The sequence below is a fragment of the Bos grunniens genome, chromosome 2 (genome assembly GCF_055505025.1).
Source record: "Bos grunniens cultivar Pamir isolate PY7600 chromosome 2, Bosgru_T2T1.0, whole genome shotgun sequence".
NCBI lineage: Eukaryota > Metazoa > Chordata > Mammalia > Artiodactyla > Bovidae > Bos > Bos grunniens.
Genome location: NC_141166.1, coordinates 116,065,001 through 116,088,720, shown reverse-complemented (window position 1 = coordinate 116,088,720; position 23,720 = coordinate 116,065,001). Strand labels below are relative to the sequence as shown.

At 52.2% G+C, this 23,720-nt stretch overlaps 3 protein-coding genes and 1 long non-coding RNA gene across 4 annotated transcripts; 2 read left to right on the top strand and 2 right to left on the bottom strand.

Annotated features, from left to right (window-relative positions):
- Positions 1 to 508: 508 nt before the first annotated feature.
- HOXD12 (homeobox D12) lies at positions 509 to 1,469 on the bottom strand. The gene is made up of 2 exons (XM_086370946.1): positions 899 to 1,469; positions 509 to 747 (listed from the first exon to the last, which is right to left on the bottom strand). The coding sequence occupies exons 1-2, from the start codon at positions 1,467 to 1,469 to the stop codon at positions 509 to 511; spliced, it is 810 nt and encodes a 269-aa protein (XP_086227072.1).
- A 2,072-nt stretch (positions 1,470 to 3,541) lies between these two features.
- On the top strand, positions 3,542 to 4,315 carry LOC147378597 (uncharacterized). The gene is made up of 2 exons (XR_015152892.1): positions 3,542 to 3,753; positions 4,105 to 4,315. It is a non-coding gene; the product is annotated as an uncharacterized LOC147378597 (long non-coding RNA).
- Positions 4,316 to 6,390: 2,075 nt separating this feature from the next.
- HOXD13 (homeobox D13) lies at positions 6,391 to 8,359 on the bottom strand. Its single transcript, XM_086370940.1, has 2 exons — positions 7,584 to 8,359; positions 6,391 to 6,802 (listed from the first exon to the last, which is right to left on the bottom strand). The coding sequence occupies exons 1-2, from the start codon at positions 8,356 to 8,358 to the stop codon at positions 6,552 to 6,554; spliced, it is 1,026 nt and encodes a 341-aa protein (XP_086227066.1). The 5' UTR covers position 8,359; the 3' UTR covers positions 6,391 to 6,551.
- An 8,222-nt stretch (positions 8,360 to 16,581) lies between these two features.
- EVX2 (even-skipped homeobox 2) lies at positions 16,582 to 23,355 on the top strand. The gene is made up of 3 exons (XM_086370926.1): positions 16,582 to 17,496; positions 18,394 to 18,671; positions 19,974 to 23,355. The coding sequence occupies exons 1-3, from the start codon at positions 17,070 to 17,072 to the stop codon at positions 20,691 to 20,693; spliced, it is 1,425 nt and encodes a 474-aa protein (XP_086227052.1). The 5' UTR covers positions 16,582 to 17,069; the 3' UTR covers positions 20,694 to 23,355.
- Positions 23,356 to 23,720: the final 365 nt, after the last annotated feature.

The window sequence follows — 23,720 nt, the reverse complement described above, 5'->3', positions numbered from 1 at the left end:
AGTCAAGATCCTGGCTTTGCCACAAGGAGTTTGGCTGCAAAGAGACAGAATTGTGCCGTCAGCCCTTTCTACTCTGCTAGGGAGGTCTTCCTAAATTCAGTTTCACTCTGAGCCCTAGTAAGGTGTCTGCTGGATGCAGAAAGGGCTGGGGAGGAGGAGATAGGAAGACGAATCAGGTGGAAGCAGAAATGCTAGTACAAAGGCGCTAAAGTGAATCTGAGGGATAGTACCCCAGCTAAGAGTTAGGACAGGTGACCCTAGACTTCCACTCTGGAAACCTCAAGGCCGAGGCTGCGACTTCTGCAGGTTTCTCTGAGAAAGGGGGAAAGCAGGGACGCTTAACTGGCCAGGTTTCCAAACAAATCTCCTGCAGGCTTCTGGGGCTGCTGTCTGAGAGGGAGGGTACCTGGAACCAGTGGAGAAGGAGCAGAAGAAAAAGCCCCATCTTCCTTCACGGCCAGGCCTTGAAAAAAAGGCAGGCCCAGCTCGGCCGGGGACACACACGGTTCTAGTACAACGCCAGCGCCTGCTCGCGCAGCACCACGCGCTTCTTCTTCATACGCCGGTTCTGGAACCAAATTTTGACTTGCTGGTCGCTGAGGTTTAGCCTGTTGGACAATTCCTTGCGCTTCTGCCGGTTGATGAATTCGTTGAGAAGGAATTCATTCTCCAGTTCCGCAATCTGCTGCTTTGTGTAGGGTTTCCGCTTCTTTCGGGCCCTCCCCGGGGCCGCCCCCCACGGTAGGCCTGCAACACAGCCCCAACCCAAGTCAGCCCGGCCCGCTCCCAGTTGCCTGCCCGCCCCTGGCGGCTTCCCTCCCTCTACACACTCTCCCCAGCACCCCACCTCCCACCCCGGCCCGGGGAGCTTTGCTCGGGGAGCCTGGCCACCCTTTACCGTCGGGCAGCGAAGGTCGCAGGCAGGAGGCGACGCCCGCCTGCATTGTCATGTTCAAGTTGAGCGGGCCTTTGGCGTCGTCCTTGAAACCGGCGGAGCAGGGTGTCCCCTCGAGAAGGGTTGAAGAGCCCGGCGCGACGCGGCCCATACCCGTGTAGTCGTATTTGGCCGCTTTGAGAGCAGCGGCCGCAGGGGCCAGACTAGACTCCGGGATGAAGGGCGGCCGCGCACGGCCACGCTCCTCCGGCCCCGCGGCCGCGTCGGGAGTATAAAACTTGGCCTGTTCTTCGGATCCGTCTTTGGCGCCCAGGGGCTGCAGGCCGAGAGGCCCAGAGCCAGCCAGGTAGGGCTGGGGAAAGCTGCCGAAGGCGGTGGCACCAGCAGGCTGCGCTGGGGCGCAGGAGGCGGGCGTGGTGGCCCAGGGCAGCGCGCCGCGTGGGTACGAGATAGGGGGAAGTGCGGCCAACTGGCCGCCATTCGGCCGCAGGTTGGAAAAGTAGAAGGAGTCGGGCGACTGCAGATTCAGAAGCGAGCCCACATAGCCCGCTCTGTAGAGACTGCGCTCACACATCTCCAACAAAGGGCTTGGGCTGCGCTCGCAGCAGTATTTAGTTACAACCGGGAATAAGAGGGACAGGCTCAGACGATTGGACGAAACTTCGCCTGCAGGTTCTTCAAAGCCGGTCATTTCAGCACCGCCTACATCCCCCGACCCATTTCCCTCGCCCCCGCCCCCATTCAGGGTATTATGATAACACCCGCAATATTCGATGGCGAAGGACGAGGTTGCCAGGCCGAGCCAAGTCATACTGAGAGAAGATGGAAGCCTCTTTGAGTTTCCTGGACGATTTCAAGAGCTAGGGGGCATTGGGCATCGGGTACCTCTGCCTTAATGTCCCTTGGGACCCTTCTTGGTCTTGACTGACTGTGCACTCCCGTTTTCTGCTGGCTACTTGGGTCAGCCTTACTTTTACCAGCTTTCACCTGCAGCTGAGGCCTTTTCCAGTAGGATGCACTTCCTGGCTTGTCCAGAGAGCCCTTGGTCTGGTAAGGCCATCCTCGGTCTGTAGGCCTTAGCAAAGCTAGTCCTACCCCGTCCCTCCCCACCTCATCCCTCTGTACTGGACTGTGCACAGGTGACCTGGCAGTGAAAACCCAGGGCTGCCTGAGCCCCAGGTCCCAGGCTGCAGGCATAGTTTGCTGATAGAAGAGAAATGCATCACAAATTCTGCCCAAGTTTGCCGCCCAGGAAGGAGGCTTCACATCACTCCTGGTGTGCTTCACCATGGCCCAGCCTTCTGCTCCTAGTACAGTCAGCATCCAGGTCCCTGTAGAGTGCTGGCCTGGGGACCCTGGCTGCTTGATTGGACAATCGTGGCCAAAGGCTACATTCTTTTAGTGGCCAGCAGTTCACCTTGGCGATTACACCCAGCAAACCAGAGTTCCAAGGTGTTCATTCACTCCGTGGCGTGCAGTAGAGCGAGCTCCCCTGACCTGGTGTTGAAGAACAGAAGACCAGAGCCACCGGCCGGGAACAGCGGGGCACACCGAGGCACACCGAGGCCGCGGACTAACTGCGTTCCTCTGCTCCGCGCCTCCAGGGGCGCGCGGGCCGCTGGCGGGTTCGGAGGTCTGGCGAACAGGGAGGCGGGCGGCAGCGCTCCCTTGCTGGGAGCAATCCGGCAGCCCCCGGCCGCAGTTCCTCCGGTCCAGTGTGGCCATAGGGCTCAGGATCCTCCTTTCTTGCCTCCGGTTCCAAGACCCCCAGCGACCCGCCTCCGCCCCAGCCTGCAGCCCGCCTCGCGGTCCCCGAGCCAAGCTGGAATTGGTTAGACCGCCAGCTCCGGCACGGAGACCACACAGGCGCCGCCGGAGGGCAAGGCTGACCACCGCGCTGCGACTTTATTGTGTGAGTTATGGCGACCAATTGGGCGGCTCTGGGGAACGCAATCGGCCTCTTCCCCTCGCTCTGGGGCGGGGGTAGGGGGTGGGGATGGGGGTGGGGTGGCAAGTCTGGGCTCCACAGGGCTCCGTCAGAGTTTCCTTAGGAGCTCAGAAACAGAGAAATATTCCATTCCCTTGTCCTTTCGTGGGGGGTGTAGGCACGCGCTGCAACCTCAGTTCCTGGGGACTTAGGGAGCCTAGGCTCTCAGGGAAACTCGCCCTGTTTTCGAGGAGCTACAACCTCCCTAAGTCTGAAAGTTCCAGTTCCAAGGGGTGCCTGCAGTCTTTTGTCTTCCTATCTCAGTACCATTTCCAGGTCCAGGGGTGTCTACTTCGGACGCTTAGGCGGATGCTTGCTGCGGTTTGCCCAACGGGACTAGAGGTATAAAGGAATCAAGAGAGAAATAGAAAAGACGAACAACTAGACTCTCTTTTCTCCTTGGCTCAGATGATGCCCAGCTGCCCCATCTCATCTTCTGGGCTTATGATTTCCTAGGTCCAGCAGACAAAGTTGTATGTTAGAGCTGGCAGGCTGGGGACAGGGAGGGAGGGAGTGAAGGAGGGCGGCGAAGTGGGAGGGTGTCAGAGGCTTGGCTGGTGAACTGCAGAATGGGAAAGGAGGATATGGTCGCGGAGTTACAAGGCGAGCTCTGCCAATGCCGCCTACTGCCCAGGAGATGGCGAGCGAGCTCCACGCCTAGGGAGGCGCCGCCGCACGGTCAAGATCAACAGTGAAGGACGGCTCCGCCGGCCTGGGGTCGCCAGCCTGTGCCGTCACGGCCCGCGGCCAGGCGCGGCCAAGCATCTCGAAACGCCGGAGATGGTAGCGGCAAGGCTGGCCGGGACGGCGGAGCCACAGGGATCCGGATGGCTGCCAGAGACTGGGAAGGGTCGCGGCCGCCCCTTTGGCGGTAAGTCCCAGCTCCGAAGTCTTCTTCGCCTCTTGGATCGCGCGTAGACGCGGGGGCCTCGATTCTCCACCGGCGGCGCTCGAAACCTGCCAGGTTTTGGAGGCGCTCTGCCGGTGGCCTTTCAGTCTCCACCCGCAGCAAAGGCCTCTCCCCGAAGCTTCCTCCGTTTGCCTCGTGGGTCTCCCTATCACCCCTCCGGCCGTTGATCGGCTCCGCTCAATTCGGAATATAAAAGGAATGCATATAAATAACAAAGTCTTCATCTGTTATTGATTTAGCCGTCAATTCAAATTCCAGTGGAGAGCGTTTGAACGCAGTTTTCATCTTCAGCAATCCTCCTGTTTCTCTTAGGCGGGGAAAATTGACCAGCGAACTACAGATGAAAGGAAAACCTCGAGGCAACCCTCCCTACCATCCACGGCAGGAAACCTGAGAAATGGACCTGGGAGATGGGGTGCGGTTGTGGAGTCTGGAATTTACAAAAAGAAAAGAAGGGGAGAGGAACGACGATGGAGAAGGGAAACAGGCCCATTTTAAATAAAAACACATCTTGTGAGAAAAAGAGAAATATGTTAGTGACTCTAACCGAAGTGGAACGTCAGGACGGTGTGGCCCCATTTTCAGGGGTTATTTCTTCTTGAGAGATTGAATCGTGGTCACTTTTCCTTTTCTGTCTGTCTCCGCTCCTGTCTGCCTGTCTCTCAATTAAAAAGAAGTTGCCTGCTCGCAGTCGGTTGCAAGATATGGGGGGGGGGGTGGGGGGGTGGGGGTGAAAATCAAGCCGATGCGGAGAAAACGAAAGTAGCTCTAAACTTTGGGTCTCTGAGTTTTCTCTGGCAGATCCATAGGGAAATTCTCCCACTAGAAGAGTTTACATATTGTGTGAGGTTTTAAACAACTATATTTAACTCGCATACCAAAAAGTTAGCAGCCATTGAAATCATTGAGCCCGGGCGCTAACAACGAGGAGGCATCCAGTTCCTTAGCGGCCATTTCCCTGAGTGGCAAAAAGCCCTCAGAAATAAAGTTCCTAGTGCCTAAAAATTGCGTCTAGAGGTTTAGGGTGTATAATTATGGTTTCAGCCTTCAACTGCTGTATGCAGACTGCCGGGAGAAAGCGATAAGGGATAAGCCTGAAATGTTTCTTTTTCAGTTTCCAAATATGGATATGACTAATTTCAAGACCTTCCTAGAATAGATATTTATAACAGCCTTTCTAGGAAGAAAATCGCCAACCCCAGCACATATATATTATATTGGTTTAAAAAATAAAGCCATTTGAATAAACTGATAATTTTCTTTTCAAAGAGAAGTAGAATTTTATTGGGGACTTTTTTAAAGCTGGTCTGGTAGAAAAATATAATTTTAGACACCACAAATTATATCCTAATTTAAAGATATCACTATTTATGTTAAAGCCACGGAAAAGGAGGGGAAAAGGATGATGGAAGTGCAGAGCCTGGAGGTTTTAGAGACCAGAACTGGTGTTGCATTTCCTTCATCTACAGGGAACCATGGCATTTGGGATAACAAGATTTTATAATAAATAAGAACAGTTTCTAGAGGCAACAAGAGCTTGGAAAAAGAAAACTAATGTATAAAGACTCAGAATAAACAAGAGAGTTCTGTTTATTTGCATCTCCCTAGGAGTAAAAAGTGATTTTTAAATGCCTGAAGCACTGCCCATGTGTCTCAGCTCACAGACATTGCATCTACAAAAATAATCTCAGTTGTATAAATATGCAGCACTTTAAAAGTAGTTATTTATCTTCATTTTCAGAGACATCTTTTATTTTTTTCTTCCTGGACTTCAGAGCTCCACATTTCCCACATTTGTTAGATGCTTTAAGCTCCAAAAGAGCCCAATACATTTGTTCAGTCAAGTTCTTCACTGGGTTCTGGATTAAAGTTCCCACCCATGGCCACATCGATTCAAACCTCTTTAAGGGAACTTAGAAGATGGCCTCAATTCTAGCCCCACAAATTGGAGGCCAAGGAGAGGGAATGCACTTATACCATCCATGGGTCACTCTGCGAATTGCAGACATTTAAATATCTCTGTCTAGAGAAATGAAAGCATCCATGAAGACACATTATTTCCAAATTAAAGATTATAAAAGCACAAATCTACAGGGCGTATTGTACACATACAACAGCAAACGACCCAATGTTGGAAAGATTGTCTTCACTCCACTATTGATACAAACCCTATTTAATAAGGCAGCTGCTTTAAAAGCCATCACAGTACCTCCAGCCTCCTGTTTTCAGACTGTCCCAAGGACCCTAGAATACTGCTTGCCCAGAGCTGTTTCCATTTGCCCCAGGGTGACTGCTGAGAGCTAATGATTCAATTACCCAATCACAGGATATGAATGACTGCAAATCCAAATCCTTCTGCCCTAATGGATTATGAAGATAGTAAATGCTGGAAATAGGCATAAAGAGCGATTTAAAAAATAAAACCCTAAAATCAGAATGGCACTTCTGAAATTCATTTGGGGGGATTATTCAAAAATACTTCAAGTCCTTTATACTGGCCTGGAGGGAGAAACAGAACATTAAAAAGTCATAAAAAATAAACCTAGACAAGAGCAAAATCAATAATAAGAAAGAAACAGAAGTACAAAGGTTGGGCAGCAAAAGGTTTTAGAGCCAGATAAGGGGAAAAGAGAAAAACAATTCACAAAATTTGCCATCACTGGCAGGGGATTGGGGGAATTAAATACATATTCAAGTCTTTCCAAAAGTCTTTTGAAGCAACTGAAAGCATTTAAACTCTGTGGCCAATCTGGCCCACATCAGGAGACAGTGTCTTTGAGCTTGGAGACGATTTTCTTGTCTTTCACTCTTCGGTTCTGAAACCAAATGGTCACTTGTCTCTCAGATAGGTTCGTGGCAGCCGAGATTCGCCGCCGCTTGTCCTTGTTAATGAACTTGTTAACGGCGTACTCGTTCTCCAGTTCTTTGAGCTGCAGTTTGGTGTAGGGCACCCTCTTCTTTCTCCCCCGACGGTAGACACACATGTCTGGCTGATTTAGAGCCACATCCCCTGGTATTTAAAAAAAAACAAAAAAAACAGCACGGGAAAAATTAGATGGGGATATATGGAGCACACAGCTGGGGACTGTGTGTGTAGACTTGGAGAGGGTATAGAGAATGAAGAAAGCCAGGCTGTTTACATTTTATTATTATTTATACAGACATTTTATTTACACATTATTAAAGAAAGATTATTTACACTTCAAAGTGAAGGCCAATTTGATGGATCATCATGGTTTCTTACACCGGCATCTTAACAAGCCTGCGATTTTATGGTGTGGTTGTTGGGGGCTCTCCTAAGGACAGTTTCTGCAAATGCTGGTTGCAAACATACGAACATACATAGACTTAAGAAAAAGCCCAGGCTGTTTGTTCAGACTTTGATTTCTTGTGTTCCTTGGAACTTGTGAGCTCTTGGAAGCTTTAGTGGCATTCTGGGGCATTCATGTCCTTGGAAAGTGGGGCTCAACTTCATGACACCTCTTTGGGGAGGAGGGGCCAAGGCCTGGGCAAAGGGCAGCAAAGACCTTCAACTTTAGGAGAAAAATAGGCCTATGCCCACACACAGGAAGAAAAGGGTTGTAAGAGAGTCAGTTTAATCAAGGGATGAATTTACAGATTTCGCACAAACTGTTCCACTGGGTTTAACCGCGGTTGGGGGAGGAGGACAGGCACTCAATTCCCAAGTAGGGGCGCAGACTCCCAGTCCTTTTTTTCCTTCTTTCTCTCTTCCTCTACCTCCCTCCCTGCATTTCTCCCTCTTGCCCTTTTCCCTTTCCCAACGTCCCTACCTGGAAAGGATGACTTCCAAAAGTGAGAGCCCTGTGGCTGGTCCTTGGCGCAGTACACCTGGCTGTTCCACCCGTTGGCCAGCGTCCAAGACTGGTAGCCTTCCATGGAGATGTACGCCTCGTGCCGAGGCTCCCCGGAGCCGAAGGTAGACACCATGTCGATGTAGCCGGGCACATGCTGGTAGGGACTCGTGTAGCCCTGATAGAAAGACACCTCCTTGGCTCGCGCGGGCACCTCGTTGGCTGGTACGCTGCTGCTTGCCAGGCCCGACACGTCCATGTACTTCTCCACCGGGAAGCCTCCCAGCGAGGCGTGCGGCGACGACTTGAGAGCATTCTGCTGTAAGCCCACGCCGTGCGACATGCGGCAGCTATAGTAGCCGTTGCCGAAGTGGTAGCCGTAACCCAGGGCTGGGGCGCCCGGGGGCGCTGCAGAAGCTGCGCCGGGCGCCGGGCACTCTTTGGCGGAGGGCGCCTCCGGGCGCGCCGCGACCACAGCCGAAGATGACGACGACGAGGCGGAGCCCGCGCGTTCAGAGGTCCCCGGGTATGCGAAGCCTGAGGCCGCCGCCGCGGCCGCGGCCGCTGCCGCCGCCGCGGCCGCAGCGCGCCCAGAGTGTGTGCCGGCGAACACTGGCGCCGAGAGGAAGCCGCGACACTGGCCCGGCGCCGCTGCCGCCACAGAGGAGGAGGAGGACGAGGAGGCCGGGGCCGCCCCGCCGGCCCCGCCGTCCGCCCGCAGCCCGTCCATGTCCCAGCTCGCGGCACGGCTCATGGCCCGGCCCGGCCCGGCCCCGGCCCCGGCCCCGTGCAGGACACCATGGCGCTGCGCGCCTCCTCCCTCTCCTTTCTCTCCTGTTCTCTCGCTCCCGCCCTCTTCCTCTCGCCCTCTCTCCCTCTGAGAGCCTCCCGCCTCCCGCCCGCCCGCCCTCCAACAGGTTAGCTCATCGCGGGACGTTTATAAAAACGAAGTTCAGGTTGGGAGGGGGCCTGGGCCGGTCGGGGGGCCGCCTCCCTCCCCGAGGGCTCCCGCTCGGGGCCGTGCCATTGGCTGCGCGGGGCCACGTGGGAATGGGGGGCGCAGGAGAGCCTGGCTCCCGGCCGGGGCCCGGGACCCACCCACTCAGGCCCCTACCCCTCCCCAGCTCTTGTGCAGCCCACCGCCCCTTTCCGCCCGCCCCCGGACTCAGGCGTTTGCGGCGCAGCCACCCCCACGAGCTGATTGCGCGACCGCCCATCCTGGGCCCTGTCTGCGACCGAGGCGGGCGCCGAGGCCTGCGCCTTGTCTCGGCCACGGCTGTTTTTGCCACCTCTCCTCGGCTTCCTGAGCTGCACAACTAAATGAAGGCAAAGGACAGAGATGATCAGAATGATGTGAAAACAGACGGGTTTTGATCCTGTTGCTTAATGCCTGGGATTAGCTGACCTAGACCCCAAACCCGAGGGAGCTAATTTTCCCTACCTTGCGCGTTGTTACAGGGCGAAGGCTTTTAATGCAAGTTCTCCCAGGCGATCCTCCGAATTAAGACCAATTGAAGCACAACCCCCTCCGCCCCAGTTTGCACACACTGTCCACCCGGAAAATGCCCACGAAGCCGCCCTGCGGGCGGGAGGCAGAGACTTACAAGTAAATCAAGCGGACGAAAGACCGGTCCTCGGAGCGGCGAACCCGAGAAAAGTCCGGAAGCCTGGTCCACGCTATTCGCCTCTACAGTCAAGCCAGCCGGGAGTCGCCTCCTGAGCTGGGCTCCGGAGCCCTCGCGCAGCCTCCCCGGGTCCGCAGAAAGCTTCTCTGCCGCCCTCCTGGAAACTTCTGCGCCTCGCCCTGCAGCCGAACTGCCTCATGCATTTTGCAGCCACCACCCACCCCCGCCCGTTACTCACACCAATTAATTGAAAACTTCACTTTCCCAGGGACCTTTGTTTCGCTTTCTTTTCCTAGCTGCCAACTGCAGAGAATCGAGAGGGGCAGATTAAGAGAGTGTTTTTCCCAAGCAAACTTGGGGCTTGTAGTGGGAACAGCCCAAAGCAACAGGGTCTGACTTCGAGGGGGTAGAGCGGGCCCCAGACAGCCCTGCCAGGGTGCGGGGATCACAACCCTGAAGCCTTTTCAACACTTCCTTCCATTACTCGGCCACAGAATCCCAACCCATCATCCACCATCTTAGCCATTGTCTGGTGTGAGTCCTGTGGCAAATTTAAGGATCCACTTTAGAAGCAACGTTACATCTAATGAGCCGAGGATATTGGAGTGTGTGGGAGAGCCCTCAGAGCGAGCCCATTTTGTTATGTAGGATTAGCTCCCCAGGCCAGCCCATTTCCAAGAAAATCGCTTCCACGAGCCTGTGATTGGTGAGGCCAGCCTGTCACCTAGCCCTGTTCTTTCTGGACCAAGACAGGACCCGGATGGGGCAAGCAAAAGAGCCAGGGAGGCCGTCTTGGGCCTGGTCAGACATCGCAGGGTGGGCTGGTGGTGTTGGGAGTGTTGACACGCAAAACGCAGTAACCATAAAAGGCTCAAATAAAGGGGAAAGTTATGAGAGGGGCGCTGGAAAGGAAAAGCAGGAGACTTGACCTTTTTGAAGTCTTAGACATGTTCATGATCAATTCGAGACAGGAGGGGCCTAAGCCTCTGCAGAAAATTGTAGGGACTGTAACTCTGCTGGTGAGAACAATTTTGGCTACTTGAGAGAAGGCAGAAGTTAGCAAGAGAAGCTGGATTTTTTGTTTGTTTGTTTAATACCAGCCAGAGCCAGGTAACAAGGTTGCTGACTTTTTGGAAGAGTTTGGCTAGGGTCTCTTTACCCAACAATATCATTACCAAACCAATCATGGAGGCCGCCCTGAAATGCTCTTATTTTTCCTTTGTATCCTTTTCTTTTTCTCAGAGAGGGAAAACATGTAGATACTTGAAAAAATTTTTTCTGTGACCTCAACAAATTTGTCGAAATATTTCTAAAACGTAACTGGAACCAACGAACTTTCAGCCTCTTAAAACTAAATATCACTGTGATTTTGAGTTCTGGAATTTCTGTTCCATTTTTATCTGTTAATACATATTAATGACTGATTATATGCTTAAAAATGAGGAAAATGACATTAACATGAGAAGGAAGGACTTGTCAAGTTTTTCTGATTTCAGACAGCCCCTCATTTTTGGCTTAATTGTCCATGCAGCAAAGTAATTTGTTCAGGACTGGAAGCAAAGTCTGAATTAATGCTCTGTGAAAGACACTTCTCAATGGTGGCCATGTCTCTAGTTTCCTTGTGGAACTCTGGCAAGACATGGAGTTACTCTACCCATCCTAGCCAGTGGATATTCAGAGACCAGGGAGGTTTTGAACAATAAGCCTAGCCTCTTGCTATTCTGTAGTTGTATTCTCTTCCAGTACAGCTTTCTAGATCCTGGCCCTGGAGGAGGGGATTCCCCTTAGGAAGGAGGTTCTGACTTGATCCTGTGAAGGCCCCCTAAACCCAGCACCCCAGGGCAACTTCTGCTATTAGATCATGGGGCTGTGGTTGAGTACCAGGCAAAGTCAGGGCTGCTCTGTTTATGAACTAAGATGACACACAGTTTACAACTCAGAGTGGTAGGTAGTGGAGGAATTTTGAGGCTGAACTTGCAGAAACATTTCATTTAACTTGTATATCCTGTATACCCTGTATCCAAGCTGATTTTAGGTTTAAACTTCATGGGAAATTTTTTCTTTAGCTGGCCAGGAGCACAGATTGTATGTGTATGTTGAGGGGGTGTATTATGTTGGGGCTTTAACAACAGAAATAGTCTTTGTTACATGAAAATCTTTGCAGTCTCCAAAAACTGATGTGCAGTTATTCACTGAAACCAGTTTTGCCATCTTTCCTGATTTTGGCGAGAAACTCAAGATGGCCCTTCATTGACCAAAGCCCTGCTCTCCTCTCCCACTTGCTCCTTTCCCTCCTTAGCCTGCCCAAACACTCTTTTTTGGGAATTGATGCTGTTCTGGAAGTCACATCCTCTTTTTTCCTCCTTGTGGCTGATATTTCAGATCATGTCCCTGTCCTGGACTGGGGAATGGGTAGATACAGGCTGCAATTTAGATTTATTGAAGAACATAAGTTCCTCCCCTCGCCAAGAAAGCATCGAGCTCAATTAATCACTTAATCGGTGGCCATTACAACAATAACCTGGTCCTAACAGAATGGAGTCGCAGGAACTACTTTGAAAATGTTTTCTTTGATGGCCACACCAGAAAGTGCAGGACACCACCCTAATTAACCTGTAAGAAGCCAAAACTGCAGCGTAGAAATAGTCTTAATTCCAAAGTAAAGTCTTAAATCCAGTGGAACAGGCTGGACAGTTCTTGGTTAAGACCAAGTCTGTGCTCTGCCAACTTTGGAGCTAATTTCCCTCTGCAGGCAATACCCAGTTTCACTCAGGCTGGAAATATCGAAAGGATTAAAAACAACAACAAACCCGGGGTAAAGAAAGGGGTCGTTAGCAAAAATGAGACAGCGGAATCCTGAGTTTAGGCACTTTCTGTGTCTGAGATGTATTCCGTTTGAATTTAACAACACAGGCTTTATTAAATGTAAATTGTTTGCAACAACAACAAAAAACCGCTTCAAACCGAAGTGTTATTTGGTGAAACCAGGTTTACCTCCCGCAGGGCGGTGGGCTCCTCCAGTCCTGGAGGGAATTAAGCACAGGGAGAGTCTTCCCTCTCACAGAAGCACTAACCTCACTACGAAGGGGACGCCGCAGCGTGGGTGCAGAGCTGGAGGAAGAACCGGATAACTTGTTGCCCGCCCCCCCCTCCCCCCCGCCGCCGCCCGCAGGGCCTGCAAACCATCTTCCCCTGTTTTGTCCGACAACTCAAGGTGTGAGGTTGTCCTTGGAATACTTCTCCAGCAGTATCAGTAACTGAAGTCCAGTAAGTGCTCACTCTGTCGGCCCTTTGAGATGAAAGAAAATAAGTAAGTCTCTCTGTCTCTCCTTCCTCCCCCGCATTCCGCAGAGCCCCGCTGTCCCTGTGGGAAATCCACTTGTGGTCATCGACAGAACGAAGGGATGAAGTGTAGGGAAATGCCTAACCACGAAGGGGCGGGGGTTGGGGTGGGGGGCGGGGAGGAGGAGAAGGGAAGGAGGCGGAAGAGTAAGTGATGCGGCTTAGCTTCCCGGCTGGACCGCGCGCAGTTCCCCAGGTCCGGCGCTAGATGTCCCTGCAAGTTTTCCTGTCGCGTCGGAGGGCGCGCGGGCTTCAGGCAGGCAGCGAGTCGTGTTAGTCCAGGAGTCCAGGGAGAAAATACCCTCCCAGCCCCCACCCAAGGCGGTCCAGTGGGCGCAGGATTGTAGGAGAAAAGAGAAGAAGAAATAGACGCAGCCAGAGAGGCCCGGGAGGGAGAGCGCGAGGCCGGCCTGCAGAGGGACGGCAGCAAAAGTTTGCCAGTTACAGAGTCCGCGCTGGAGTCGCCAGACCCACATCTTTGCTAATAAACCGAAACCCCCGAGCCGTGGCAGCGGCATTAAGCCTAAAGAAAATGTACCCGGAGATCGAAGCCCAGGACCTAGCCGTCCTGCTCTCCCCCTCCACCCAGCGGCCCCTGTCCTGGAGAGGGCTTGCGTCCCGCTGTGGACCTGCCAGTTTTGAGCCCCGTTCGCTAGGAGTCTTCCTCCGAAGTCAGGAGACAGGCCCCAGAGAGGTTTTGGGGGCTCCACGGCATCTCGGGCTCTACGGGTACCCTTCACCCTTCGGACAGCCTGCACACATTTTCATTACCTTCAGTCGTAAGCCAAAAGTGTTTACCACTTCACCTCGCAGGACCCGCCACTGCTCAAGAAACAGATATTTAGTCTGGAGGCCTAACAATAACAACAACAAATTTAGGCCTCTTTCATGTAATTCCTCCTTTGGAGCAAAAAGTGCTTTTCAGTCCTTTTGGAGAAAGCCTTCCTGAACCCTCACCCCCAACGCGTCTTAAAAATTCCTGCCAAACCGTGCGGGCATGGGTTGACTTTTATTTTTGAGTGAGTGAGTCTTGTGCCTTGGTAGTGAGTAGGGAGTCCTGGTGGCCTGGAGGGTGTGTCTGAAAACCAGGGGCTTTTGACAGGCCGTACCCAGTCTCAGCCTGGACATTCCAGAGGTGCAAGGTTTGGGCATTTCAATAATAACCCTCAACAGAATTGTGTCAGTCTTCTCACTACCTCTATACAGACTAAATGTTTTTGAGGTAGGCCTATATTTAAAGAAGACACATGCAAAATAAAAGAACCAACCAAAAATGCTGCCCAAAGCTTTATAATACAGTATATTTGGATGCGATCAGCGATAACTTAAATCACAAGCAAGTTGTCTAACCTCCATGTAGAAAGGTTCTCATCTCTGAAAAAGGGATAGTAATAGAATCAATTTCTATAGTTGTGAGTTTTAGAGGAGCTAATATATGTAAAAAGCACTTGTAATTTCAGAGTAAAAGCTCCATACAGGTCGGCCAGTATTACTACTACTAGTAAATGTGAAATCTAAATAAATTAAGGAACATTAAATATTGGAATGTTCAGTGTCTCCCATGAAACACTGTCTGCTAAACGGACTTCATGAACAATTATAGGTGTCTTTTAGTGTGAAGAGTTTTCCTGACATGGTATCGAATGTACTTTTCATAATAAACGTGCTAGAATAGCAATATTAGTGTTATTTAAAATGTGCAAAATAGTTTTCAAAACCACTAATAAATGAAGGTGTCGCCAAGAAATGGTGTTCTCCCTTTCCATCAGACTGAGGTACGGTTTGCCACAGGCTTTGGCACTAGAGCCGAAGGGTCCCACAGGAAGGGAAGAAGTTGGAGACCCACCCACGGGGTGAAGGAGAAAGGGGCTGCGACCCAGCCACCCAGCGGCGGTTCCTGCGATTGAAAGTAGCTCACAGCCGCTGAAACCGCTAGGAAAACAGACGGGGGCGCCAAACGACAGCAATAAAGACATTCGTGACTTCCGCTTAAGTCGCTCCTCCGCGGATCCCACCCTCTGCCAGGGCCTTGACCCGCCCACGGACCAGAGCCTGGACCGAAGTGTCCCGTTCAGTCCCCAAAGCTAAGTGGGACTAGGGGGAACACTTCCCAAGTTCCTGGGACAGCCCCCCTCCTCTGGGCGCGGCCTGCCAGAGATTGTGAAACTGGGCACCCGGACTATGGAGCAGGGAAGGAAAGGTGGGGGCATCCGCTCGGCTGAGCTCGGACCACGTTAATGGCCTGAAAGCTAGCGCGAGAAGGGCTCATAGTGCTTGGAATCAGGTGGCCTCTGGGGCAGGGGCCGAGGTGGAAGCGGATGATGTCTTCCTCCGAACTCCCGACTCTCACTTTGCTTCCCACCTCTAACCTCCCCAGCCACCAGGCAGGTGCTCCAGCTTTCCATTTTTCACCTTTGGGGGTAGAATTCCGTTTATAACCTTAAAGAGGTGGGATTGATTTTCGAAGCAAAGCTCGCGTTTAAGTTGGTGCCAAGGGGAACAGGAGAGAAACTTTTGGCATTGACTGTGTGTATAAATGTATATAAATATATTTCACACCTCGTCTCCTTTTACATTCCTGACTCCCCCAATGGATACAAGGTTAAAAGGAAAGCGCCAACAGAGAGATGGGCAAATAGATCTCGGGTTTGCCCCTAACGCACCCCCTAGGTCCTGGGTGTGGCGGCAGGGAGGAAATGGGGGGGGGGGTCTGGGTTGGGGTCTGGGTTGGCGGTAAGGCGGGGATGCAGGACCCGAGACTAGCCCCCAGATTGCCAGGGTCTCTCCGCCTCTTTGGAAGCTCCACAGGCCGATATCCCGGTCTTGTCTCTATCCGCCCTTGTTCCTGCCTGCGGTCGTGGACCTCTCCCCCTGGGCAGCTGGTAGGTGGACTTGTACAGCTAGTTGGGGGTCCGAGCACCGTGGCGCGCAAGCGAGGGAGGAGACGCGCAACGGCCTTGGGTGAAGATTGATCTTCGTTAAAATGGTTGCCTCCAGCGTCATTATGACCATCAAAGTTATCACCAAGAGGCTCAGCCGCCAAGCTCAGGTCGCGAGGAGCAGCGGCAAGGCTAGTCCGCGATTTTTCGCGCGCAGACCCAGCGCAGAGATTATCCGAGGCCACAGGTAAGGGGCTGGGGCGGGAGAAGGGAGGAAGGCGAGAAAGAAGAAGGGCACAGTGGGAAAGAGAGGGCAGGAGGATGGTAGGGAAGGGAACCAAGACTGTTTTTTCTCATCTTTGACCTCGAAATCCAGCGACTTTGCCACAAATAATTCGATGTGAGAAGGGGTTGGGGGAAAGCTGGCAACGTAAAAGTGGAATTGGGGCCGCCCATATGGCGCTGTAAATTGCGACTGTGTTTAAAGTTAGCTGTAGAATTCTGCTATGAAATCGTCCAGCCGAGTTCATTTCCCCCAGGGAAAATGCGTAGGCGAGAAGCCTATCCATCAGCAGGATTATAAAAGTGAAAAACCCGGGACTTCAAGTTCAGAACTCACTCTGCAAACGGTGTTAAAAAATCTGAGAGGACCTAATGATTTCCGTTTGGAGGCGCGGGCCCAACGCACCTCCCCAGCCACGTAGCACTGAAGTGCTTTCAAAACTCTAGGAGATTCTCTCTCTCCCTCTCTCCCTTCTGGGGTGGGAGGAGAGCAGCCAGGCTGAGATGAAGTGGGGAGGGAGAGAACTCGGCGTCCTATTTGTTAAATAAAACACATATTTGGTTCTGAAATTCTAAAGATAAGTAATCCAGACAGGAGCGCAAGGTCTTCTCCTTACGCAACTCTTCCAACATCCTCCCCCTTGTCCCCCCTCCCTCTTGTAAATGTAAAAAAAAAAAAAAAAAAAAAAACCCCACTTCCCGACGATCTACTCTGGAAAATCAAAGCATTATCTATTATTTAACACGTATCTATGTCCGAGGAAAAATGAGGAAGGCGCTGCATGATTAGGACCTAAGGGGCAACCCAGCAAACTGAGAGCGTAATGATGCCCCTAAATGAAGGGGGAAATGTGCCGCGGCGCGCTCTATTAATCAGACTGTCAATTTCACCCCCGAGGCCAAACCCCCGGGCGAGCAGAACCGGCTCTGAGCGGGCAAAGGACCGGAGACTTCCTCCTCACTTCTTGTCTCTTCTCGCCTCCTACCTGGATCTATTTGTCTGCTCTGAAGCCGCCTTCATTACCCACTGACAGGAACGTGTATTTATTTGCTTATAAACCTGTTACAATAAATGATTATTCGAACAGCGTCATTCGTACCTTAATGACGAGCGAGCGCTACTTTTTGATGAATGACATCTCGGGCTCGGAAGGATGTATGGGTCATTTTGACCAGTCATTCCCTCGCTCTGGCATCCCACAATTTTTCCGCCTCCCTCCAAAAGAGATAATAATATTTAGAGGCGCTCGCTGGGGCTGAATGAGAATTAGCCCTCGGCGCAGCCCATCATTAGGACGGGACAGCCGGGCCACTGTGACATTTTTTAGAAAGCTGAAATGATGGAAAGAATAAGAAAAGAGATGATTCTGATGGAGAGAGGGCTGCACACCCCTACGACCGGCAAGAGATTCTCCAATTTGTCCGACTCGGCTGGCAATGCTGTGCTTGAGGCCCTGGAAAATTCGCAGCACCCGGCTCGCCTCAGCCCGCGCCTGCCGTCCGCCCCCCTGCACAGCGCTTTGGGAGACCTCCCTGCCAAGGGCAAATTCGAAATAGACACTTTGTTCAACCTGCAGCACCCGAGCAGCGAAAGCACCGTCTCCTCCGAAATCGCGTCTGCCGCGGAGGGCCGAAAAAAGCCGGGTCATTATTCAGAGGCGGCCGCCGAGGCAGACATGAGCAGCGACGTGGAGGTGGGCTGCTCGGCGCTGCGCTCCCCTGGCGGCCTCGGAGCGGTTCCGCTCAAGGAAAACAATGGCAAAGGTAATCGCGCTGCCCGCGCCGCGCTCTCCAGTCCCATTCTCTCTGTTCCTTCGCTGCCCTGCGGGCCCTTCGTGGTGCCTTTGCCCCTCTCCGACCCTCTGCAGCAAGCTGCACCGAGCTGGTTCGGGCGGGGGCGGGACGCAGGCGTGGGACCGTGCCCTCCGGCTCTGCTCCTTGAGCCTCCCAGAGAGACGCAGGCCTACGGCCTGCCCTCGCTCCTAAGTCGGAGAAAAGGTTTTCCGCTTGCGGGTCTAAACGCCCGTGCGAGCCGATCGACCCCGAGCCATCCACTGAGTCTGTCCGGGGGAAGGGTGCCCTGGGCAGCTGCTCTGAACTCCGCGGCCTCTGAACCCCGAGGCCGAGCGGAGGAAGCATTCTAAATAAGTCAAGGGAGCCTCGCTGGGCACCTTTGGGAGACCCTCTTGGGTCAGCGGGAGAAAGTTGAAAAGTAGAGTTCACCCCTCAATGGTTCCAGTTTGAGTTGTTGCTGTCTTTCGAATCTTGAAATATTTTAAACAAAATTCCAAAGCCAGTCAAAGGAAGGTTAGAGGCCGACAGAAAGCTGCCCTGCGGTCTCCAGATCAAGGAAAATCCAGAGCTTCCCAAACTGAGTTTAGATGTAGGCTTTTCCCCTTGGCCAGTTTTCCTCCTGAGTTGAAAATTTCCAATTATTAAAACAAAACTACCGTCCTTAATTGAGTTCCTATTATTTGGTTATGAAGGGCTCCCCAAACTTTATTGATTCCATTAACGGCAGCAATTTGTAAACATGACAGACCCCATCAATTTAGGCAGCGCCTCGCCTTCCTCTCGTGGCTTCCCCCATCCGCGTGCAGCCTCAGCGCGGGGATCTCGGTCCTACAGTGACTCATGCGCTGCCGGCCGTTTGTTTGGCAGGGTTCGCAGAGAGTGGCTCAGTCGCGGGCACCACGACGTCTGCGACAGGCTCCGGCCTCGGCAGCCTGCATGGAGGCGGCGGCGGCGGCGGCAGCGGCGGGGGCACGGCGCTGGGCGGCTCCGGCTCTGGCGCGGATCAGGTGCGGCGCTACCGCACGGCGTTCACCCGCGAACAGATCGCCCGCCTGGAGAAGGAGTTCTACCGGGAGAACTATGTGTCGCGGCCACGCCGGTGCGAGCTAGCCGCTGCACTCAACCTTCCCGAAACCACTATCAAGGTATTGATTCCAGCACGCGCCTGTTCTAGCCTCCCCCGGGTGTGTGGGTTGATTTTTATTTCTCCTTTTTGGGCGACTAGGTTTAGCTGAGGGCCTGAAAACCCACGGGGAGAGTCACCAAAGGAATTGGCATATTTATTTCTCAGTTGCCGTATCCGAAGGTCTAGCCGGTCTGGCTGACCTGGGAAGGGCTCGGAATGGCGCAGCCCATGCCGAAAATGCTCGCCTCCGCCCAGCGCGTGCTCAGGTGCCCCTAACCCTTCTCCACGGCTCCACTTTCCCCTCGGCGGCAAAGACAGCTGGTCTTTGTTGCTCTGGCACGAACCAGAGGTGAAACTTTTCAATTGCTCTTGATCTTGGAGGTTTATTTTTCACATAAATCGTTACAAAGAGAAAGATAGTGTATTTTTAAAAATCGATGGGGTTGAGAAATAGTTTTCTAAACATTTTTCTCCTGGGCAACGGGAAAGAAAGCAAGCTCCTGGGGGGAGCAACGAAATTGTCCTTATTAACATCTCTTTAGGTGATTAATTTTATTTTACATCCAGGAAAGATAGCCGGGAGGTTGGGCGACTTGGTGAACTCTTCAAGGAGGATCTGGCATTATAAAAAAAGAAAAGAGGAAACTCCATGGGATGGGGAGGAGTGTGAAAGTCTCTCTTCGGTTTGGTCGGGCTTTCTTTAATTTAGAGTTGTGACGAATGATGTCTTCATTAGATACTGTGTTGGGAGGGGTAGAAAAGTCCCCTTCCCAGTTTAAGAGGATGTTGTTCCCGCCATTCATTTGAAGCAAATGATTCCAACAAAATCATCCCTTCAATATCAGAACCGGACCCATGCCCCTCGGGACAATTCCTCACAGCTCAGAGGACTCAAGACCTCACGCGGCGACTTTTTACAAAAGCTGCGGTGGCAGCTTCTCTTCAAAGGAGCCCTAGAATCCTCGTGCAAATCCTGGGATTGAGAGACGGGTGCTCAGCGAGGCCGGGCAACCTGTGGGTGGCGAGAAAGAGAGGAAAGGTTGGGTTGGGACGAGGAAGCGCAGTCTAAAGCTAGAGAATAGAAGCTCCAGGAGCCGCAGCAATCGGACATAGGAAAGAAGATTATTTTCGCTGAGGAGAGTGTGCCTACGGCGCTTCACATTGCCGCTCACACTGTCTCAGCTGGAAGAGAGGACTCGGCCCGGTCGGAGGGGCGTAGGCCAGGCCATTCCGAGGTCTGGGAGGGGCGGGGAGGCCCGGGGCGGGGGCTGGGGCCTCCGGGCGCTCCCTAACTGGGGCCGCGGCGCGGCTCTCCCCACAGGTATGGTTCCAGAACCGGCGCATGAAGGACAAGCGGCAGCGTCTGGCCATGTCGTGGCCGCACCCGGCCGACCCCAGCTTCTACACCTACATGATGACGCACGCGGCCGCCACCGGAAGCCTGCCCTACCCCTTCCACTCGCACGTGCCGCTGCACTACTACCCGCACGTGGGTGTCACGGCCGCGGCCGCCGCGGCTGCGGCCTCCGGCGCAGCCGCCGCGGCCTCATCACCCTTCGCCACTTCCATCCGCCCGCTGGACACCTTCCGCGCCCTCTCGCATCCCTACTCGCGCCCCGAGCTGCTGTGCAGCTTCCGCCACCCGGGCCTCTACCAGACGCCGGCGGCTGCCGCCGGGCTCAACAGCGCGGCTTCGGCCGCGGCGGCTGCTGCAGCTGCGGCGGCCGCGGCCTCTTCGGCCGCGGCGGCCGGGGCGCCCCCCAGCGGCGGTTCCGCACCCTGCTCGTGCCTCAGTTGCCACAGCAGTCAGTCGGCCGCAGCCGCCGCTGCCGCCGCCGCCGCCGCTCTGGGCTCCCGGGGTGGCGGCGGGGGCAGCGGGGGTGGCGGCGGCAGCGCAGGGGCCCCCGGGGGCTCGGACTTCGGCTGCAGCGGTGCGGCGCCGCGCTCTGAGAGCGGCTTTCTGCCCTACTCAGCCGCTGTGCTAAGCAAGACCGCCGTGAGCCCTCCGGACCAGAGGGACGAGGCGCCGCTCACCAGATAACTACGTCGCCGCCGCCAGGGGGCTGCGCCCGACGCTCCGAGTGTGCCCCGGGAGTCCCCTGAGCGCCCCCCATGCCCTCTTTGCGCCCACGTGCCCTCTGCGCTCCGCCTGCTGCTGAGGCTCTCGCCAGGGGGCGCCCCGGCGCGGGAGGTCGCAGGGAACTTGCCCCGAGTTGGGGGGAAAGAGCCAGCTCGAAAGCCCGGCTTGCGTCCCCTCAAATTATTTCTATTTTTGTATTTTCTACCCTGCCGCCTCCCCTCCTTTTAAGTGTGTTTCCCGTCGCCCAGACCCCGCTTCCTGCCTCTGTCCCGAGCTCTTGGTCTCCCCAAGACAATCTCCTCGCCCCCGAAACCAGTCCGCTGTGGTCTCGGGCCCAGGCTGAAGCCGTCAGGCCTAGTTTCTCGGCTGAGCCACGTGGCCAAAAGCAACGGAAAACCACAACAAAGAGAGTAGGGAATGGTGTGTGCTAGTGCGGTGTGCGGGGGCGGGGGGGGGGAGCGGAATCCACCCCGTTGTTCCCGCTGCTGCTGTGTTTCTTCCATCCTTTCTTTTATTTTCTTTAAACGAGGGTAGAGGAGGTAGCAGTTTTTCTCTTAGCCTGAGCTTGTTAGGGGCCCTATACGAGGACAGCGGAAGAATGGAGGTCTGAGAAGGCCTAGAGGGCGGATGGAGAGTGCGGGCGGCCGCGGGTGTAGAGAGTGTTTACTGCGTGCAGGGGACAAGGATGTTGGGGCTGTGGCCGCGGTCCCGGGAAGGACAAAGCCACGAAGCCGAGATGCGAAGAGGCGCAGTCCCGCCTCCTCTCTCGGCCCACTGCCGGTCTCTCTTCTGATCTTCGGTTTGGGTTGGAGGCGTCTTGCATATTCTTGTGCAAAAAGTAATGGTTAATAAGAGTGGCACAGCCAGACCAGGGGAGGAAAGGCAAACGGAGGGATGAGGAGGGTAAGACTGAACGATCTCGTAGTATTTGAAGAATCGTTTTCAGCTTAGTTTTCCAACGACTGGGTTCCACTCCATCTGGGAAATACTTGAATCTCTAGATATATATTATCCTGAAGCATTTACTTAGACGCTTTTCTAAGTTCGAACTCCATTCCCTTCACCCCCTTCCCTCCTCGCTTTCCTCTTCCTCGGGTAAAAGGGTTCTTGGCTTATTTCTCACGCATGTCTATTGCGCCTTCGCCTCTGCAAAGCCACCGCTGGGTTGCTGAGACCGGCTCTGCCAACCCTGGCTACTGGAGGGGTTTCCTTGAACTTGAAGAAAGGCACATCAAAACACACCGGTGTTAACTGCCACGTCAATTTTGATGCTAATAATGTGCAGATTATGACGAAAATTGCCAATCATGCTCTCTGATGGACCTCCTTTGAATGTGGAATTGGAGAAAAGTTCCCCGCACGGAGACCTGCTGTCAAGTACTAACAACCCGCTAAGGGAAGTCATTAGGAGAGACGGATAAGAGACTCGGTACATAAAACAATGTTCTTGGTGCATAGAATGTATGTTATTTAATGTTATCTCTGTTACCTGAAGTGATTTCGCAGAAGAAAGCCACGTTCTTATCATCTCAATTGCCAATTTTCATTTTGGTAACTTGGACGCCCTGGGTAGACTTTTCTCTGTTAAGTTGATATTCCACCAATGTGAACAGCCTCATTAAATCAAGCCCAGATATTTCCATAATGCTCCCCGCAGAGCCACTTCGCTCCTCACATAATGAGATTTTCTGAAGAGCTGAAGCCCTAAAATAACTTGCTAGTGCATGTTTAGACCCAGCGAAGTGGGTATGTGTGTGTATTTAATGTAGGTGTGCTACCTACAGATTCCTGTATGTGTGTGTATATATATGTATATATACATACATATATAAATATCTGTTCTCTTAAACATAAACATAAGAGATACACACACATCCGTATATACCCATTGGCACTCTTTTCTGTGATTTATTTCAAATTTGTGTTCTGACATACTTGTGTTAAAGACACTGGATTTTAAAAATTTATTTCCTAAAAATAGGCTTTCAGGAAACTTTTGAAAGAATTCACTTTACAGGGGAAATTGTTATTTTCATCAAATGGAAAATATTTCAAGGGGAAACAGTATTTTCCCTGGAGTCTATTAAAATATTCCCATAAAATATTAGAGAACTTCCCAATGAAATAGCAATGATCTAAAGCTCAATTTTTTGTTTTCTTTTTTCTTTAAAGCGATGAGACTACTTGTGTTAAAATTGATTATTACAGCTCTTACTGCGTTTACATTAAAAATATTAATATATAATTTAAGGCTAAATAAAGTAAACCAAAATATGGTACCCTTTTATCAGCTTTACCTTTGTAGATTGTTAAAATCCTTTCTTATGATCAGCTATCAGATGTATATAAATACTTTAGGCAATAATGTTTACATTTCCCTCCAAAATATATATAATTGATGAGAACGCTGGTTGGTCAAATTAACATAAATTCATCTTATGTTAGGTCCATTGGATCTGATTATTATATTAAAAAATTGTAAATAAAGTCTTTGTGCTTTAAATATTGCTGGCTGTATGAACTCACTGTAAGATATTTTACAAATGTGCAATAATTATAAAGCTTTGTATATTACATTATTTATTGTGTTTGGTCATGTAAAATAAATGTTATTTAAATCAAAGTGATTTTATTTGTTTAAGAGATTGCAAAACGGTGCGTGCTGGTGTTTGTTTTTAACTGTGGCATCCAGGGTTATGAAAATCTCTTAAAACAACATATTTAAATCCATATAATACACATATCAGACGGATTAATTCATTCTAATCATTATTTTTACGGCAAATACATTACTCATGTTTATAGGAGACATGCAGTACGTCCAAACATTAGTTTAACGTTAATTGGCTGGCTAAACAGATAAGAGTGTTTAGGAGTAGTTTGTGTGGATACGCAATGTAGAGGACACGCTGGCATAGATACAGAGAGTGTGTGCACATCATGATTCAGGGCTGGGGGCTGTTTTTATTTGCAGTACTACAAAGGTCA

Coding starts and splice junctions, on each gene's coding strand:
- HOXD12 (XM_086370946.1), bottom strand. CDS start 1,469: ATGTGTGAGCGCAGTCTCTACAGAGCGGGCTATGTGGGCTCGCTTCTG. Junction 748..898: donor GCGACCTTCGCTGCCCGACG/GTAAAGGGTGGC, acceptor GCTGTGTTGCAG/GCCTACCGTGGGGGGCGGCC.
- HOXD13 (XM_086370940.1), bottom strand. CDS start 8,358: ATGAGCCGTGCCGCGAGCTGGGACATGGACGGGCTGCGGGCGGACGGC. Junction 6,803..7,583: donor TTGGAAGTCATCCTTTCCAG/GTAGGGACGTTG, acceptor TTTAAATACCAG/GGGATGTGGCTCTAAATCAG.
- EVX2 (XM_086370926.1), top strand. CDS start 17,070: ATGATGGAAAGAATAAGAAAAGAGATGATTCTGATGGAGAGAGGGCTG. Junction 17,497..18,393: donor CAAGGAAAACAATGGCAAAG/GTAATCGCGCTG, acceptor TTTGTTTGGCAG/GGTTCGCAGAGAGTGGCTCA. Junction 18,672..19,973: donor TTCCCGAAACCACTATCAAG/GTATTGATTCCA, acceptor CTCTCCCCACAG/GTATGGTTCCAGAACCGGCG.